The following is a 20,750-nucleotide window of genomic DNA, read 5'->3' on the forward strand; positions in this document are numbered from 1 at the left end:
ACATTATCTGGGTTTTGTGGAACCTCACTCATGCTTGAGGCTCGACCGGAGTGTGTGGGGAGCGGCCTCTATTGAGTTCACGATCACAATCACAACCATCCTGTTGTTCATCGATTGCCTCGAGCAGGCCCCAGTAATGTATCCTTCGTCCTAGCCCTGAGATTTTTTTAAAAAGTGCCATATTCAAGGCTCTTTCAGGGTTAGGAGAATGAGACCCATCATTGTTACTGGTATTTGGCATACTGGGTACGCCACGGGGAGTTTGCCAGACTCTGCCATGTGGGCAGGTTATATACTGTAGCCTGCCAGTTTGGCCAAAGTAGGAATAAGATAATAAGATGTTGTGCTTCCGGGAGCTGGGTTTTAATAGTCTCTGAGTCTTGGCCATTGATGGGATTACACGGCGCCAGGGGGCCAGTTGGTGGGTGTGACCCCTGCCTACTGGAATTTGGAGGATCTGGGTGGAGGATGCTCAGCCCCTATCCGAGCAGGCTTGGAGATCTCAGCCCCGGGACCCGCATGCCTTTGTTCCTCTGCCAGTACCTTCATGCGTGTGGAGAGTGGTCTCAGCATGGTGGTGGCTGGTTCTGGAGGTCTCTATTGAGTTATTTTAAAGTAAAACTTTTTGCTTCTTTTACAATTTCTAGCTCTGCCTATTCTTAGGTTCTGTTTTTGGTGTCAAACAGCATGGGTTAGTGTGTTATTTCCCGGCATGAGCTGCCAATCCACCTGCCTGGCTCATTCCTTCATCCTTTTTTTGGTGGTGGGTGGAGGTGGGGGTGGGGGTGGAGGTCTGGGGTAACACCACAACCCCGAGCTGCCTTTGTGCTCAGGAGTGACCCCTGGTGGTGGTCGGGGGACCATTTGTAGTCCTAAGGATCCAACCAGGGTAAGGTCTTAGGGATTCAAACAAAAATGCCTCACCTCCTATGCTATCTCTCCGGCCCTCCTCCAGGCTTTCTTATCTCTCTGTAATTTGTGATGGTCACTTTCAGTATCTTGAATTTCCTAGTGTCTTTCATCACCCAGAAGAATCCCCAAATGATAAAAGACACTAACAAATGTTGTATTTAGAATATTTTAGTTGCTTAGCAATCTTGAATAACATTCTATCACTTATAATTCTCTATGAAGTCTCTCCTTACTTGCTGTTTATTTCCTAAAAATGATACGTAAAATGTATTAAGGTAGAATTTATATAATTGTATTTTTGACTGTTCGCAACTTAGCAGCTGAAAGGGAGAAAGTGTGTGTGAAATGAAAAGGAATCCTGTCTGAGAAAATTATCTGCACTCACAGGTTCTGTCTTTTCTAAATTATGTGCATACAGTCAGGATTGAATGTAAATTCATAAGCTGTGTGTTACATGCCATCACTTGGATGGTCCTCACCTATATTTTGGTTGTGTGTATGTGTTTTTAAAGAACTGGGATTTGGGTTGTTAATTTGACCTATTGTGTTTATGTTTTCTGCCTAATTAATTTCTGCTTTTATTCTTTAAAATTTCCTACCATATGCTTAAAAAAAACTTTGGTCTTTGTTGAGTTAGAATTTAATTCAATTATTTTTGTTTTTTAAAAATTTTTATTCAAACAGGTTAGGGACTGGGAATTTCTCTTTAGCTATTTTTAATGTGCTCCAGATTCTGGTTTGTAGGGTATTTGAATAGTCATTTTTCAGAAATTCTGTGTTCTATTAAATTAAATTTTTTTTCTTTGAGAGGGCTACACCTGGCAGTGGTTAGGGCTTACTCCTGGCTCTGCACTCAGGGATCACTGCTGGCAGGGCTTGGGGTCTATGTGTGGTGCCAGGGGTTGAACCCAGGTCAACTGTATGCAGAAGTAATTGCTCTACCTGTGGTACAGTTGCTCTGGGTTATGATTTCTGTTAATATTTGCTTTGTCACACAGAAGTTGTTTAATAGGCCTTTTAATCTCCAAGGACTTTATGTTTCTGAGTTTTTTAATATCCAGGTTATTAATTATATTGTAGTCAGAGGATGATGTTTATAACATTTTTACTTAGTTGGAGCCTACTGACCTTTTATTTCTACCCTTAAATACAGTTGGTGTTTGTGAATGTTCCATGTACACTTGAGAAGAAGGTACATTCTTTCTTATCACAACATGAGATAGAACCAAAAGATTTTTCTGTGTGACTGGTTTAACAACAACAACAACAAAAATTTAAGCCGTATTTGTTGTTCTCTTGACCTACTGCATATTGAGTGGCCTGTTTAAGTCCCATTGGAAAAGAAAAGTTTCTAGTTCTTACTACATCTCCTTTCACATCTGTTTTATTCAAGTAGTTGCAGTACATAGAAGTACTGAAGCTTTATTGTGAGTCACCCCAGCAGTGCTTGTGGACCACTAGAACTTCGCCTGGTAGTGGTAGGGGATTGCGTGGTGCCGGCACGGAACTCAGAGTGTCTACCATTTGGCCATTTTTCAATTTCCTAGAATTCCCTAGAATGTACTTTATTTGCTCGAGCGGGCCCAGTAACGTCTCCATTGGAGACTTTGTTGTTACTGTGTCTGGCATATCGAATACTCTCGGTAGCTTGCCGGGCTCTCCGAGAGGGGCGGAGGAATCGAACTCGGTTCTGCCATGTTGGCCGCTTGTAAGGCGAACGCCCTACCCGCTGTGCTATCGCTCCAGCCCCCATATAAAGATAATCCCATACAAGTGCTAAGTTTATTCACATATGTTTATATATATGTGTATATATATAAAGTAAAGTAAAAAAGTAAAGGCCCTCCCGTTGATCATCGATTTGCTCGAGCGGGCCCAGTAACGTCTCCATTGGAGACTTTGTTGTTACTGTGTCTGGCATATCGAATACTCTCGGTAGCTTGCCGGGCTCTCCGAGAGGGGCGGAGGAATCGAACTCGGGTCGGCCATGTTGGCCGCTTGTAAGGCGAATGCATTATTTGGTGGTGAAGTACCCAAACTGGGCTATACTCAGTGGCTATTCCTTGCCCTTTGCTTAGGTTTCACTCTTGGTGGTATTGGGGCCACACGTGGTGCCTGGGATAAAACCTGGGTCAGCCACATGCAAGGCAAGTGCCTTACCCCCTGCCCCATATCTCTAGCCTCTGGAATCTGATTTTTTTCTTTTTGGGTTATACCTGGCAATGCACAGGGGTTACTCCTGGCTCTGCACTCAGGAATTACTCCTGGCAGTGCTCAGGGGACCATATGGGATGCTGGGAATCGAACTCGCGTCAACCACGTGCCAGCAAATACCCTACCTGCTGTGCTATCGCTCTAGCCCCCTGGAATCTGATTTTTAACAAAGTGCTCTTTGTCTCATTTAATATCCTTTGGCTTAATGGTGACTTGACTTGGAATCAGTATCGCTCATGCTTTATTGTTGAATTTCTTTGCCTGGCAAGCTACCGAGAGTATTCGATATGCCAGACACAGTAACAACAAAGTCTCCAATGGAGACATTACTGGGCCCGCTCGAGCAAATCGATGATCAATGGGAGGGCCTGGCAGATCCTTGTCCACTTTGTACTTTTTAAAGTCAATTCTTTTTAAGAGGCCCTCCCGTTGATCATCGATTTGCTCGAGCGGGCCCAGTAATGTCTCCATTGGAGACCTTGCTGTTACTGTGTCTGGCATATCGAATACTCTCGGTAGCTTGCCGGGCTCTCCGAGAGGGGCGGAGGAATCGAACTCGGGTCGGCCATGTTGGCTGCGTGCAAGGCAGACGCCCTACCCGCTGTGCTATCGCTCCAGCCCTTTTAAGAGGGTCTCTTGTGTGCAGATTTTCTTAAGAACTAATTTCTTTGCAATTAACAAAAATTTCTTTGTAACTTTTAAAACATATATTGTCAAATTCACTTGGTTTTTTCCCCCCACTTTATTTGAACACTGTGCTTTATAAAGTTGTTAGGGGCATACAGTGTTCTAACACCATTCCTGCTGCCTCTGTGGCCTTGCCTCCACCGCAATCCATGTTTTCCCAATCATCTCCATGCCTGCCCCCTCAGCAGGCACAAAATAATTTATTTTATATTGCTACTTACAACTAAATGGCTAATGGGATTATCAAAAAATACTTCAGTGAAGAAAATTTGAACTCCCGGGAGTTCAAGATGCCGCTCTGTTTAACGTTCATTGATTTAAAGAAGGCCTTTGATTCTGTTGAGACGGAAGCGGTCAGTGAAGCCCTAGCCAATCAGGGCATTCAAGCCCAATACATCAGGATCCTCCGTGAGCTGTATTGCGGATTCACTACCAGGATCTCATCATTCTACAAAGAAGTGATCGTTGATGTCAAGAGAGGGGTGCGGCAGGGTGATACCATTTCACCGAAACTCTTCAGTGCCACCCTCGAGAACGTCATGCGACGACTGGAATGGGAAGGAATGGGAGTGAAGATAGATGGTCGGCAACTACACCACCTCCGCTTTGCTGATGACATTGTTTTAATAACACCAAACATCAGCCAAGCGGCACAAATGCTGGCTGACTTTGACCGTGAGTGTGGAAAGGTAGGACTCCAGCTGAATCTTACGAAGACAATGTTTATGAGAAACATCCTCGTTCCTGACGCCCCATTCGCTCTCAATGGAACGACCATCTCCGAATGCAACAGCTATGTGTACCTAGGTCGAGAAGTCAACATGACAAATGACCTGGCACCCGAGCTGTGCAGGAGGAAGAGAGTGGCTTGGAACACCTTCAAGAACGTCGAAGAAATAACTAAGAGGACGAAGAACCTCCGGCTCCGGGCACATCTCTTTGATTCCACTGTTCTTCCTGCATTAACATATGCCTCAGAGACCTGGGCCCTACGCAAACAGGATGAGAACGTTATTCAGGTCTCCCAAAGAAGAATTGAAAGAGCTATGCTTGGAATATCACGTTTCACTCAAATGATGAGAGAAAGAATCTGGAGTTCTGACATCCGTCGACGATCAAGAATCAGGGACGCTGTCTCATTTGCCAAGGTGTCGAAAATCAGATGGGCTGATCACGTAATGAGATTTAAAGACGACCGCTGGACTAGAGCTGTTACCGACTGGATTCCACGGGATGTCAAAAGACCACGTGGCCGCCCACCTACCAGATGGTCAGACTTCTTCATCAAGATCATGAATGATTGGTTTGAGGCTCTACATGTTCCCAGAGCGAACAGATGCCATTGGGCTACACTAGCATGCGACAGGGACAAATGGAGACGTTACTGGCACCCGCTCGAACAAATTGACGACTAATGGGAAGTTAAGTGAAGTGATTAAGTGAAGCAAATTTGTGAAAATTGTCTAACAGAATGGGGTTAGCTCTGGGGTCATTAAGTCCTTGGCTGGGGGTTTACAAAGTTGTTCATTGCTAGTCGAGCCTTCTGTGTTATTGTTTTTGTTTGTTGAGCTTAGTTGGCTTCTGTGTTGCTTTCCCATCTAATTTGGTGTGCTCCCACTGGGTTGAATGTGTCTATTTGGTGTTTTGCCTTTTTATTTTAAAAATTCTTTTGTGTGTTAAAAATGTTCGTATTGGGCGTCCTGGGGAGAGAGATAGCACAGAGGTTCCAACCCCAGTTTGACTGGTGATGCCACGTGGCTCCACAAGCATTGCTGGGCATAGACCTGGAGGTCCCCAAGCATCCCCGGCTGTCCCTGGAGGTCCCTGCTCCACAGAGTTCAGCAGCACTGCATCCTGTACCCTCAGGCGCTGACTAGCCCAGTTGGCTGAGTACCACGGAAGGGACCCCCAAAGCCTCCTGCTTGAGAGTCCTCCCTCACCCCCAAATAAGCTTATATTTTAATTTTAGGGCTTATCTTTCCTTTGATTCTTCTTATTTATCTGCTTTGTTATCATTGTTATGGCGCCCAGTCCCAGAGGTGCTGTGAGTGGTAGAGGGCAGGTAAGGTCAGAGGTCAAAGGTTAGACCCAGGGTCACTTATGCTGTAAATTTCTGTGCCACATCTCTGGCCCTACACTGTTTAGTTTTCATAATGTGCATACAATAATCTCCCCTTTATTTCTTTCTTAACTTTAGACTTTTTTGTCAGTTTTAATGCATTCTTTGAGTGTCAAATACTGCCTTTATAGCCCTTACAATTTCCCCTTTTACTCTCATCTTATTTTTGTCATATCTGCTTCCTTTTGTCATATGTATGATATTTATATATTTTCTATTTTTCTTTAATGCCTTTATTCAACCCATGTTTGAGTCTTAATTCTACAGTGCATATTTAACACCATCTGTCCTTTTGCAGTTATTTTCACTTTTCATCTCCGTGTAATCCCATCAGCGGCCAAGACTCAGAGACTATAAAAACCAGATCCCAGAACCGCGCGGCCACATTCGCGACCGCGCGACATCTTATTATGACATCTTTTTATCTCATTCCTACTTTGGACAAACTGGCAGGTTACCGAATGTAGCCTGCCCACAGGGCAGAGTCTGGCAAACTCCCCTTGGCGTACCCAATATGCCAAATATCAGTAACAATGATGGGTCTCATTCTCCTAAAGAGCCTTGAATATAATCTCAGGGCTAGGATGAAGGAGACGTTACTGGGGCCTGCTCGAGGCAATCGACGAATAACAGGATGATTTGTGATTTGTGTGATCTCCTTTTAAATATTTGTTTCTGCAAATTTCCCCCAGAATTTTAGTTAGAAAATTTAAAAACCTACAGAAAAAAAGAAAAAAGATTTTCACCAGTTGCTGATCCCTTGCCAACATTTGCGCATCGTGTAACAGTTGGCTGAAGTATCAGCACTTTTTTCAAGTCAATTCCTCGGAAGGGGCCATGTTTGCAATATTTTGGCTTTAAAAAAATGTGTGCATGAGACTTGTAACATTTTTGTGTCATCAGTTCTCATTCACATTGACAGTAGATTTTTGGAAGTGGTGACAGATACATAGATACCCAGTGTATCCAGTTTGTTTGGTGACTATTCTCTCTCATTACATTCTCTGGACAAACTCACATGGATATGACATGGCTGTTCCTTATTTCAGTGAGCCGGATAGATCTGTTGATCTATCGTCAGTCACACATCTTCTCTGCCCATTTCTGGGTCTCCTTGAGTGCCTTGGAGGCAGGGAAAGCAGTTGATCATTCCAAAGGTGCTCAGGAGACCCAGCCACTCCTCCCTGAAACTCTTGGCTAAGAGGTTGGTAGTTTGGTGTAGAGATTCAGGGATGCGGTACCCAGCTGCCCTGGATGCGCTCAGGGACCACGTGATACTGGGGCTCAAAACAGGGTTGCAGCATCTTTCCTTGTCTCCTTTGTGGATGTGCTTGTGACTGGATGAGCCTGTGAATGCCGTTCATGAATACTTTTGAAGTAGCTCTCTAGCCCCTCAGAATTAATTTTTTTAATGGCTTTTATCTTTTGAAGTTGACTTTGACTGAGTATAGTATTCTTGGTTTGTGCTTAATTTTCATGAACACACTGCTTTATTGTTGCCTTACTTAGTATGTTGTTTTATTTTAATTTTTTTATTATTAGAATATTTTATTTATTTATTTATTTGTTTTAGTGAAACACCAGGAGGTACAGTTATAGACTTACAAATTTTTGTGCTTGGGTTTCAGTTATACAGTGATCAAGTACCCATCCCTCCACCAGCGCCCATCCTCCACCACCACGGATCTCAGTATCCCTCCCACCCCCCATCCCCCCCATTCCACCCTGCCTCTGTGGCAGGGCATTCCCTTTTGTTCTCTCTCTCTCCTTTTGGGTTCTGTGGTTTGCAAGACAGGTATTGAGTGGCAATCATGTTTGGTCTATAGTCTACTTTCAGCATGCTTCCCCCATCCTGGGAGGATCCTCCCAACACCCTTTATTTAGTGCTCCCTTCTCTATCTGAGCTTCCTTTTCCCCTAGCACATGTGGCTGACCTCCAAGTCATGGAGCAAAATTCCTGGTAGGCCACTACTGGGTGTTAGTCTTCCATTTTGTTACTTTATGTTCCCCAGATGAATGCAATCTTTCTCATTTCGCTTAACATGATACTTTCCATATAGTACCACTTGTATGTAAATTTCATGACTTCATCTTTTCTAACAGCTACATAGTACTCCATTGTGTAAATGTACCAAAATTTCTTTAATCAGTCATCTGTTCTTGGGCACTCAGGTTTTTTCCAGATTCTGGCTATTGTAAAGAGTGCTGCAATGAAGAAACAAGTGCAGATGTCACTTCGACTATACTTTTTTGCCTCTCTGGGATATAGTCCTAGGAGTGGTATTGCTGGGTCAAAAGGGGGCTCAAATTCTAATTTTTTGAGAATTGTCCATACTGTTTTCCAAAAGGGTTGGACCAGTAAGCATTCCCACCAGCAGTGAAGGAGGGTCCCTTTCTTGTCACATCCGTGCCAGTTGCTTTTGTTCTTTTGGATGTGGGCCAGTCTCTGTGGTGTGAAATGATATCTCATTGTTGTTTTGATCTGCATCTCCCTGATGATTAATGATGTAGAGCATTTTCTCAGGTGCCTTTTAGCCATTCAGATTTCTTCTTTGCAAAAGTTTCTGTTCATTTCCTTGCCCCATTTTTTGATGGGGTTGGGTGTTTTCTTCTTGTGGAGTTCAATCAGTACCTTGTATATCCTTGATATCAACCCCTTGTCGGATGTGTATTCAGCGAATATCCTTTCCCATTCTGTAAACTGTTTTTGTATTTTGGTCACTGTTTCTTTTGAGGTGCAGAAGATTCTTAGTTTAAGATAGTCCCATTTATCTATCTCTGTTTTCACTTGCTTGGCCAGTGGCGTGACATCTTTGAAGATACCATTAGCTTCAATATCATGGAGGGTTTTGCCAACTTTGTCTTCAATGAACTTTATTGGATTCCAGTCTGATGTTGAGATCATTAATCCATTTTGATCTTACTTTTGTACATGGCATTAGGCAGAGATCTGAGCCCACTTTTTCGCATGTAGCCATCCAGTTTTGCTAGCACAATTTGTTAAAGAGGCTTTTCCTGCTCCACTTCACTTTTCTTGCCCCCTTATCGAAGATTAGATGCCAATCTATTCTTCTTTGCCTTTGTTAATTATCCCCTTTCTACAGGAGTCTTTGAGAATTATTAAGTAATATTTAAAGTATGGGGCCTGAGTGGCAGTAAAGTGGGTCTGACAACTGCCTTGCAAGCAGCCAACCCAGGTTTGATCCCTGACACTCCTTTCGGTGCCCTGAGTCCTTCCAGGAGTGGTCCTTAAGCACAAAGTCAAGAGTAAGCCCTGTACACCACCAGGTGTGCCCCCCCATAAAAGGATTTCTATTTTGTTACTAAGTATGTACATTTCAGGGTTGATTATTCTTGATTTTTTTCCTAGTGTGGATTCAGGTTTTTTTTTATTTCTAGGAAATTTCTTTGGATTATAGTTTTAATTTTCTATTTCATTGCTCTTACTTTTTTTGGTGGCTTTTTGGGTCACACCTGGCGATGCACAGGGGTTACTCCTGGCTCTGCACTCAGGAATTACTCCTGGGAGTGCTCGGGGGACCATATGAGATGCTGGGAATTGAACCTGGGTCTGTTGCGGGCAAGGCAAACACCCTCCCCGCTATGCTATTGCTCCAGTCCCTTTATTACTCTTACTTTTTTGGGCAGAAACATCAAATAGATTCACTTTCATTTGTTTCTCTTTTGGTTCAATTTCTTCCTCTCTTATCTTTTCCATCTCAGTTTTGTTCTCTGGATTTTTTTAAGTCTTCATTATAATATGTCTTCCCTTGTGTACTTTGTAATTTGGTCTTCATTTTTGATATAATTGTCTTTTTCTTCTCTCTTTTCTTTCATTTCTGACTTCAGTAAATGCTTATTTCATGGCTCCTGTCCGTTTGCTTATTTCATTTCATTTTTTCATTTTTTCCTTTGGCTTTACATTTCTGACTCAAGGTTTGATTTTTCACATACCCAAGTGCTTGTGTATGTTTATTTGCTTTAGTTTGGAGGGTTGCTTCACTGTTTTCTTTGACTTCATGTTTGTGTCTGGGGAGTAGGCACTTGGGAAGCCCGAGAAATCAATCCTTGCATCAGCAGAGGAGATTTTATTCTCAGTTTCTGACATTATTTATAGTGTGTTTATAGGGCTATCAACAGCTTTGATCTATTCCTCTTTATTTTATGATAGAGATCCCTAAGTTGGGAGTGTAATTTTGTAGATGGCAGTACAGTTGGAGTGAGAGATGGAAGGACCATTGGTATACCTTCCTTCCTTTTTGTTCTCTCTGCTTTTTGAATTACTCCTTCTCCTTTTTCATTACTGCCAAATCTCCAAGAAACGTCTAGCTACCAATCTTTAGATTATCTGGCTGCTTCTTCCCTAGAGGCACATCTCTGGGGCTACGGCTTCTGGTCCCCACTCTCGAGCTCTTACACCACAGTCAAGGATTCGACCTGTGCTTATTATCCTGGCTTTTACTGCTTACTGTCAGGGGTGAGTTGAGCTTTTTCCCAGATCTGCTTCCTTTTAATCTTTTCCCTCCCTCTTTACAGCTGCTCCTCTTCTATTCTCCATATGCAGGTTTTACAGTGTTGGTTAGACTGTGAAGCACTGTGTGTGTGTGTTTGTGTCTGCGTGCGCGCGCGCGTGTATGTGTGTGTGTGTGTGTGTGTGTGTGTGTGTGTGTGTGTGTGTGTTGCTGGGGGGAGGGGCTAAAGGTCAGTCTGCTTATACAGATCAAAAGACCCTTATTGTATCTGGAGTATTCCATTGTCATTTGTGCATAGGATATGGATTTCCACATTTAGATCCTGGCTCTATAAACTTGCCTGTGTGAAGTCTAAAAAAAGAAAATGAAGCAAGTTTCTTGCAGTGAATTTAAATTGTCATAGAGTTTTTATTTTTTATTTATTTATTTTATTTCAAACACCCATCCCTCCACCAGTGCCCATTTCCCACCACCATGGATCCCAGTATCCCTCCCACCCCCCACAACCCCATCCTACCCTGCCTCTGTGGCAGGGCATTCCCCTCTGTTCTCTCTCTCCTTTTGAGTGTTGTAGTTTGCAAAAGAGTTAAGCCTGATTTTTAGGGAGAAACGTTGGATGATTTACTTTCCATTGATCACTTTGTATATATAAGGAGATGTCACACGGCCATGTAAGTGACTGCGCAGTTTTGAAGAAATGTCCTGGTTCCCGCATGCCCGAGCTATGCTTATAGAGACTCATGGTCACCGGGGTTCCATCTGGAGAAGGAGGGATGCAGCACCTACTCCATCTAGGACCTCCCAGTGAGATCAGCTCTGTTTGGGACCTGGAGCATTCTCTGGTAGCTGTGGTGCCCTCCAGCGGTGTTCTTCTTTGTTGCTGTGTCTAAATTGTCATAGAGTTTTTAATTGATATGAGAGAATGTATGCAAATTCTGTCCTGGAAAGCATGTAATTTTAATATTTTAATGCACAGTATGTACATACACATACATATGGTATTTTTACTTAATCTAGGAACTGTAAAACATTTGGTTTTCTTCCTTTTTTTTTTAAACTAAATAAGCACCTGCTTGTTTCAGATTTCAGTGTTTTTGTCTTCCAGTGAAACTGAAAGCCTGGGGCTCATGTGGTTTTATTTTTGTGTTTTCCTCCTTAATTTATGATTGATTTGGGAGAATAAGGGGAGATTTGAAATCTGGCCACTGTTCTCCAAACCTAGATGTCCCCTGTTGGTTTAACTATCTAAAAGTATGAACATTATTTTATATCAAGGACATTTTATTGTTTTATTGCTGATATTCGGTTTTACAATTTGTAATTTTTTTTGCTGCTTTGTGACTTTTAACTTAGAAGATATATTCCCCATTATTTAACGATTATTCAATAGTGTAGTTTTTTTCTCTTTCTTTCTTTACTTAACTTTTTATTGAATCATCATGAAATACAGTTACAAAGTTGTTCATGATTGGGTTGCAGTCAGACAATGTTCCAACACCAGTATACATTACCTACCACAAATAACCCCAGTTTCCCTCCCAGCCTTCCTCGATGGCAGCTGTTTTTCTTCTCTCTCTCTTTCTCCTCTCTCTCTCTCTCTCTCTCTCTCTCTTCCTCCCTCTCCACCCCTTTGGCATTATGTCTTGCACTACAAGATAGGTACTGAAAGGTTATCATGGTTGTCCCCTGACTTATTTTCAGCACTCAGTTCTTGTCCAGAGTGACCATTTCCAACTATCATTTTTGTAGTGGTTCCTTCTCTATCCTAACTGCCCTCTCCTCCACCATTTGTGGCAAGCTTCCACCTGTGTGTGGACCAGTCCTCTTAGCTCTTGTTCTGCTGTCACTGGGTACTAATGTCATACTGTTGTTATATATATATATATATATATATATATATATATATATATATCCCACAAATGAGTGCAGTCAGCCTAGTCTGTCCCTCTCCCTCTGACTTATTTCGCTTAGCATGATACTCTCCATGTCTATCCACTTATAAGTGAATTGCGTGACTTTACTTTTCCCAGTGCCTAAGTAGCATTTATTCCATTGTGTAGATGTACTGTAGTTTCTTTATTCAATCTTCTGTTCTTGGGCACTTTGGTGGTTTACAGATTCTGGCTGTGGTGAATAGTGCATGCTAAGTGAAATGAGTCAGAAAGAGAGGGACAGACAGAGAAAAATTGCATTCATGTGGGGAATAGCTCAGACAGAGAAGGGAGCACCATGTAAAGGGTGTTGGGAGGATTCTCCCAGGATCGGAGATGCGTGCTGAAAGTGGACTATAGAACGAACATGATTGCCACTCAGTGCCTCTTTTGCAAACCACAGCACCAAAAAGGAGAGAGAGAACAAAAGGGAATGCCCTGCCACAGAGACGGAGTGGGATAGGGGGAATGGGGGAGTGGGAGGGATACTTGTATCATTGGTGATGGAGAATGGGCACTAGTGAAGGGATGGGTGCTCGATCATTGTATAACTGAAACCAAGAGCAAAGACTTTTAAGTCCACAACTGTACCTCATGGTGTTTCACTAATAAAAATTTTTTAAAAAAGAAGTTTCTAACAGCATACTGTTATGTGAGACTTAAACCCTCTTCCAAATCAGAGTGCTAGTTATAATAGGTAAAGTATTGATTTCTGATCTTGAGCTTGCCTTTAATAAGCCTCTAGTTCATCATAATAAATAATGTATATAATAAAATATCTATAAATACTTGGGTAAAAATTATCACTAAATTTTTTTTTTAATTTATTTATTGAATCACTGTGGGAAAGGTTACAAAGCTTTCAGGTTTATGTCTCAGTCATGCAAATATCAAACACATTTCCCTTTACCAATACTTATTTTTTACCATGAAGAACCCCAATAAAACCCCACCCCCCACCCCTCCCCGTCCCTGTGAGGCAGATGAATTCTAGTTAACACTCTATCTGCTTTGATTAGATTCATTGTTTCAATAAAAGATTCACCACTATTATTTAGAGTTTACCCCCCCCCCCCCAAATCAGACATGCTGAAAAAAGCATTGTGAAGTGATTTGCTTTCTACAGCTGGGTTCAAGAATTAAATGTTGGTTTTGGATTTCTGCTATTTTACCTATTGACCCTGGAAGTATTTCTACTGAAAGTCAGATAGTTAAGAAATTGGTTTCTGTGTTCTGGAGTCGTGGCCGTGCTGGAGAGCCGCTCGTGGGGGGCAACCGGTGGCCTCGGTAGGGCGTGAAGGGCGGAGCGAAACGCCCCCCTTCCCATGAGGTTTTAGTCGCCCCCACACTCCCGGCTCATACCTGCTGTCCACAAGGCTCCCATGTGGCCGACATCTTTCTTTCCAGAGAGGAGAGGGCGAATGGGGCAACACCCTTTCCCCTCCGGCAGACTTGATGGCCTGGATCAACGCATAGTCCGTTCACTTTTCTGCTCCAAGCTGCTGGGTTCTGCATTAAGTCCTTGTGCTTCTGGGGCCGTGGCTGTGCTGGAGAGCCGCTCGTGGGGGGTGACTGGTGACCTCGGTAGGGCGTGAAGGACGGACCGGAACACCCCCCTTCCCATGAGGTTTTAGTCGCCCCCACACCCCCGGCTCATACCTGCTGTCCACAAGGCTCCCATGTGGCCGCCATCTTTCTTTCCAGAGGGAGGAGGGCGGAAGGGAGCAACACCCTTTCCCCTCTGGGCAGAAATGATTGCCTGGATAAACGCATAGTCCTTTCACTTTTCTGCTCCAAGCTGCTGGGTTCTGCATTAAGCCCTTGTGCTTCTGGGGCTGTGGCCGTGCTGGAGAGCCGCTCGTGGGGGGCAACTGGTGACCTCGGTAGGGCGTGAAGGACGGACCGGAACGCCCCCCTTCCCATGAGGTTTTAGTCGCCCCCACACTCCCGGCTCATACCTGCTGTCCACAAGGCTCCCATGTGGCCGCCATCTTTCTTTCCAGAGAGGAGAGGGCGAATGGGGCAACACCCTTTCCCCTCCGGCAGACTTGATGGCCTGGATCAATGCATAGTCCGTTCACTTTTCTGCTCCAAGCTGCTGGGTTCTGCATTAAGCCCTTGTGCTTCTGGGGCCGTGGCTGTGCTGGAGAGCCGCTCGTGGGGGGTGACTGGTGACCTCGGTAGGGCGTGAAGGACGGACCGGAACGCCCCCCTTCCCATGAGGTTTTAGTCGCCCCCACACCCCCGGCTCATACCTGCTGTCCACAAGGCTCCCATGTGGCCGCCATCTTTCTTTCCAGAGGGAGGAGGGCGGAAGGGAGCAACACCCTTTCCCCTCTGGGCAGAAATGATTGCCTGGATTAACGCATAGTCCTTTCACTTTTCTGCTCCAAGCTGCTGGGTTCTGCATTAAGTCCTTGTGCTTCTGGGGCTGTGGCCGTGCTGGAGAGCCGCTCGTGGGTGGCAACTGGTGACCTCGGTAGGGCGTGAAGGACGGACCGGAACGCCCCCCTTCCCATGAGGTTTTAGTCGCCCCCACACCCCCGGCTCATACCTGCTGTCCACAAGGCTCCCATGCGGCCGCCATCCTTCTTTCCAGAGAAGAGAGGGCGAATGGGGCAACACCCTTTCCCCTCCGGCAGACTTGATGGCCTGGATTAACGCATAGTCCTTTCACTTTTCTGCTCTAAGCTGCTGGGTTCTGCATTAAGTCCTTGTGTTTCTGGGGCTGTGGCCATGCTCCAAACTTAACTCTGACTTTCAGGGAGAAAGATTGGGTGGTTTACTTCTCATTGATCACTTTTTATAGAGAGAGATGTCGCGCGGCCGCTTATGCAGCCGCGCGGTTTTGAGAAAAAGTCCTCGTTCCCGCATACTCGAGCTGTATCACTAAATTTTAAATACAACATTTCTATGAGGTTTTTCCACACAATGCCTTATTAATAAAGACTGAATCCCTCTCCTTTATAGATAAGAAACTAAAGAACCAAATAAGGAAGTATTCATATTTCAAGATTCTAAGAAGAGGTAGCAATATTTAATATGGAACCAAAAACTGGTGAATCAAGTAATGAAGATCTTTTATCAAGCAGTGGCATCACATCCACTGGAGGTACATGTAATGGCATCACAACTAACGGAGGTACAAACTGGAAAGAAGAATCAAGCAGTCTTCATATTATTCATTCAAGTCTGTGTTTTAGTATGTTTTGTGTTTAGCATATTGACACTGTCTACACGGTCCTGACCATGATCGTGGATGTTTATTACATTGCATGTAAACTTGCTATTTTGAAGAAGAAATTGTTTATCCTTATAATATGCCTATTTTTAGCAGATGCTGACGTGATGTTTTTAGTTATAAATTGATTTCATGTTAAGCATATCTCCTCAATGCCTTTTCCTCCTCCTCCTCCTCTAGTTCTTCATTCACTGTAAACCCAGATTTTGCATTTCTTTGCTTCTTTTCTCTGACCTGCGGTGACATCCTCTCAGGCATGTGGCCCTGCTCCTTCTGCAGTGAGAAATGTCTCGAGGGTCCACGCCCCTGGTCTATTCCCATGACCTCTGTCCTGATTCAGACTCTCATCACCTCTGAACCAAATCAGAAACTTGAGAATAGGGAGACATCTTGGAGATTAGTAGCTGTAGGAATCCGCTACCAGCTTTTGGACTAGAAACTGGTAGAAGAGCATGGATATGGGAGCTTCCAACACTGCACCACTGCAGTCTCAGTTCCCTGTCACTGTGTGGCAGTCTTTCTTCCCATCACATTCTTGCTGCAGTTTCCATTAGCAGCTGTGCTCAGGGAGGTTCCCTAGGTGTGTGCTCTGAAGAGAGCTGAAGGAACTTCCTCCTGGAGTTGTGCTGCCAATTTACCTACACTTGGTTTACTACTGCCAGCCTTCAATTCCAATTCATTTTATGAATATAATGTTTGTGTTTCAAAAGTGGAAACAGTATAAAAAGGTGTTCACAGTGGTCTTGCTGACGTCTTATCCCTCCCACTCTTTTCATCCATACCTAATGTATATTTACATACTTGTCACTGTCCTGTCACTGTCCTCCCGTTGTTCATCGATTTGCTCGAGCGGGCCCAGTAACATCTCCATTGGAGACTTTGTTGTTACTGTGTTTGGCATATCGAATACATCACGGGTAGCTTGCCAGGCTCTGCCGTGCAGACCGGGCTCCCTGAGAGAGGCGGAGGAATCGAACTCAGATCGGCCATGTTGGCTGTGTACAAGGCAAACGCCCTACCGCTATGCTATCGCTCCAGCCCATACTTACATCTATATATTTATATTTACAGTCCTATTTCTCCAGTTATATCAAGAGGAGGGAAACCTACCTCATCTTAAATGGAGGAGTATAAAATGGAGGAGTATAAAAGAATTTTGGACATATTTCAAAATGACTGCATTTTCTAAATGATTTTCTAAATCATTGTTATTATTCTGTGACTCTTATTAGGTTTCATTTTTTTGTCTTGTCTTTAGTAATAATTCCTCAAAGTTCCTTGTGGACCCTTTTCTGTTCTCCCTCTCTCCACTGTCCTCCTGTTTCTCAAGACTGATAATTCGGTAGTTCTTAGGTGAGAATGATTTCCTAATCCTCATCTCAGAAGCAAAACACACGGCTGAGCTTAGAGTCATCGTGACATGTTTCTGAAGCTTCGTACCCAAGAGAAATCCGTGATCATAGCCCCTCTCTTTCTTGTATGAATATTCCTCAGCCCCAGGTCTCGTTTCTGTCAGCGCTGCCTCTGCGCTGGGCGGTTCCCTGTAACATTCTCCTGTGTTCTGCTTGGACAAATACTCTGTCTTCTCTTACTTTCCTGCTTATTGCATACTACACACTGAAGTCAGACTTCTAGAAAAATGCTCTTTTTTTAATGGAAACTAAAATATAAAAATATTGTGAACTATAAGATATTTTGGGAGGGACCAAGAAAGAGAGAGATGGAGATAATACATTGATGTAACTTTTATTACAGCATATTGTTATTATTTCTATAGGAAAAGTATAGTGTATGTATGTTCAGTTCTGTTACAGTTTCATTTCGTCCACTGGGTATCTTGGACTCTCTCCTTGGGTTAGGACAGATTAGCCATCACAATAAGGAACTATTTTTGTTTTCATTTTACAGATGAGGATATGGAAACTTATATCTAAAGACTGATATTCCTAATGTAAGAGAGCTAGGATTTCAACCTAGCTCAGAGTGTTCCAATACCAAGATTCTTTCATTGATCTCCACATATATAAGCTCACCAGTCACTGTCACTGTCACTGTCCTCCCGTTGTTCATCAATATGCTCGAGCGGGCCCAGTAACGTCTCCATTGGAGACTTTGTTGTTACTGCGTTTGGCATAACGAGTACGTCACGGATAGCTTGCCAGGCTCTGCCGTGCGGGCGAGATACTCTCGGTAGCTTGCCAGGCTCTCTGAGAGGGGAGGAGGAATCGAACTCGGGTCGGCCATGTTGGCTGCATGCAAGGCAAACACCCTACCGCTGTGCTATCGCTCCAGCCAGTATAAAAGATAAAACCCATTCATGCTGTAAAATCTAGACTGAGTTCTACAACTCTCTTGAGGAGACACACTCTTAGTATTCCTATATTCCTACCAGATGCTCTTGTGATTCTCCTGTTTTTTTTTTCTTTTTGGGTCACACCCAGCACTGCTCAGGGGTTATTCCTGGCTCTGCACTCAGGAATTACCCCTGGAAGTGCTGGGGGACCATATGGGATGCTGGGAATCGAACCTGGGTCAGCTACATGCAAGGGAAATACCCTACCCACTGTGCTATCGCTCCAGCCCCTCGTGATTCTCAAGGTAAAATCCAAGCTTCTGTAGAATGCCACAAGTCCTTCATGGTCCGTCCTGTTTTCCTGGTTCCAGTTCACCCAGAATATGCCAGGCCTGCAGCCTTCACCCCAGTGCCAATGGTGCACACACTGCCTGCGCTGCCTTCCTCTTCTGTCCTCCAGACTAGTTGATTTTTTAATTTTTTAATTTTTTTTTAACTAGTTGATTTTTTAATGCTTTTTGGGTTACACCCAGCGATGCACAGGGGTTACTCCTGGCTCTGCACTCAGGAATTATTCCTGGCAGTGCTGGGGGACCATATGGGATGCCGGGAATTGAACCCCGGTCAGCTGCATACAAGGCAAACACCCTACCCACTGTACTACCGCTCCAGCCCCAAGACTAATTGATTCCTACTCTTCATTCATTTGCAGCTCAAGTCTCATTGTTTCTTGTCACATAGCACCCCCTGCTCCCTGATTTCCTGCTCCTCCTTACTTGGTGCTTGCTTCTCTCAGAGTCTTAATTCCCTTCTACTTTTCTCTTTTCCCCACAAGACTTTGAGTTACCGGGGAGCTTAAGGGAATCACCGAGGAATCAGGAATCACCCAACTTTGTAGGTGATTCCCTACAAAACTATATTATTGTTATGTTAATTAATCTTTTGCTCTTTAGGTTCTGCAAGTCCATTTTTTATGTCGTCTGTTCGGGGCACAATAATTGAAAACTCATCATCACTTGGGACATTGACACAAATTCCTTTTTATCCTAAATATGAAATGGAACTTGATTCTCACAGAAAAGGTGTCCCTTACCCTGGAAAGGAGCACATCGAACGTGTGTTGGATGAATATTCACATCAGGTCAAAGATTTGCAGAGAAGATTGAATGAAGTGAGTGACATTCTTTCCTTCTAGTATCCGGTGCTCCTTGGGGGAAGACAGTAAGGCCAAGTAACTTGAAACAGAATGAAAACTTCCTGGACGAAAACCATAACAATGCACTTACTGGTTAAACTCCTTAATTTGCCCATGCCTTCTATTTCAGTGCTAAAAATTGGTTTCATGAAAAGTCTGCATCTTTTTAGGTGGGAGGGTTGGGGCCACACCCAGCAGTGCCCAGGGCTCTTCCTAGTTCTCTGCTTAGGGGTCACTCTCAGTGATGCTGGGGGCAGGGCTGGAGGGTTAGATCAACCAGGTGATGTTAGGATCAAAACAGGGCCCCTTGCCAGACCTTCCTCCTGTACCATCTCCTGTACTATCTCTGTAGCCTCTAGTTCTGTTCTGTTTTGTTTGTTTGCTTTCGGGCCACACCTGACAATGTTCAGGCTTTATTTTTGCCTCTGCACTCAGGATTTACTCCTGGCAGTGCTCAAGAGATGATAAGGGGGTGCCAGGGGTTGAGCCAGGCTTGGCCACGTACAAGGCAAGTGCCCTATCCACTGTAGTTTATCATTCCAGCCCTGCCCTAAATATTTTTGATTGTGAATAATTGATCATAGTGCCTTGTTTTCGTGGTGTGTTTTTTAAATTTATTTTTTAAATATATCACCATGAGATATTTAAAAAGATATTTATTCGTGATCAGGGTTCAGTCATACAATGTTTCATCCCTCCACCAGTGTACATCTCCCAGCACCAATACTTGCCCTATTCCTCCTGCTACCATCTCCCGCCACCCCACTCCTCGTCCCCAACCCCTCAGTCTGCCTCTATGGCAGACACTTTTCTTTTCCTCTCTCTATTTTCTCTCTCTCCCTCCCCTCCCCCTCCCTCTCTTGGTCATTATGGTTTGCAATACAGATACCGAGAGGCCATCATGTTTGATCCTTTATCCACTTTCAGCACACATCTCCCATCCAGAGTGATCCCTTCCAACCATCATTGTCTTAGTGGTCCCTTCTCTATCCCATCTGCCCTCTCCTTCAGTCCTTGAGGCAGGCTTCCAATCATGGAACAATCCTCCTGGTCCTTGTTTCTACCATCCTTGGATGTTAGTCTCATACTATATATTTTTATAGCCCATAAACAAGTGCAATAATTTTTATGTCTGTCCCTCTCCTTTTGACTTACTTCACTCAACATGATACTCTCCATGTCCTTTCATTTATAAGCGAATTTCATGACTTCATTTTTCCTAACAGCTATATAGTACTCCATTGTATAGATGTACCGTAGTTTCTTTAACCAGTCATCTGTTCCTGGGCACTTGAGTTGTTTCTAGATTCTAGCTATTGTGAACAGTGCCGCAATGAACATACAGGTACAGATGTCATTTTTGATGTGTTTTTGCACCATGGGGGTATATTCCCAGAAATGGTATTATTGGGTCATATGGAATCTTAATTTCATGCTGTGTTTGTGTGTATGCCAGAGATCAAATCCAGGCCTCACACGTGTGCTCTATCACTGAAGCACATTCCTGGCCCCATGATGTAATTTTAATGAAATGTAACTATAATTAACAAATGGCTCAGTGTGCTCACCAATGATCACAACATGTGGTTTTTCTTTATAACTTTTATGGGGACAACTTTTAAAATGTATATTCTACATTCTATTCATAATTTACACATACTATTTAGCATAATAGCTAAATTAGAA

The 20,750-nt window shown here is 43.7% G+C and overlaps 1 protein-coding gene across 1 annotated transcript in view; it reads left to right on the top strand.

Annotated features, from left to right (window-relative positions):
- Positions 1–15,377: 15,377 nt before the first annotated feature.
- CCDC158 (coiled-coil domain containing 158) overlaps positions 15,378–20,750 on the top strand; it is a 57,513-nt gene continuing 52,140 nt past the window's right edge. The window contains exons 1-2 of the mRNA XM_056111153.1: positions 15,378–15,447; positions 18,823–19,040. Coding sequence (XP_055967128.1) covers positions 15,378–15,447; positions 18,823–19,040 — 288 coding nt within the window. The remainder of the gene's footprint in view (positions 15,448–18,822; positions 19,041–20,750) is intronic.

The sequence above is a fragment of the Sorex fumeus genome, unplaced genomic scaffold, assembly GCF_029834395.1.
Source record: "Sorex fumeus unplaced genomic scaffold, SorFum_2.1 ptg000013l, whole genome shotgun sequence".
Taxonomy (NCBI): Eukaryota; Metazoa; Chordata; class Mammalia; order Eulipotyphla; family Soricidae; genus Sorex; species Sorex fumeus.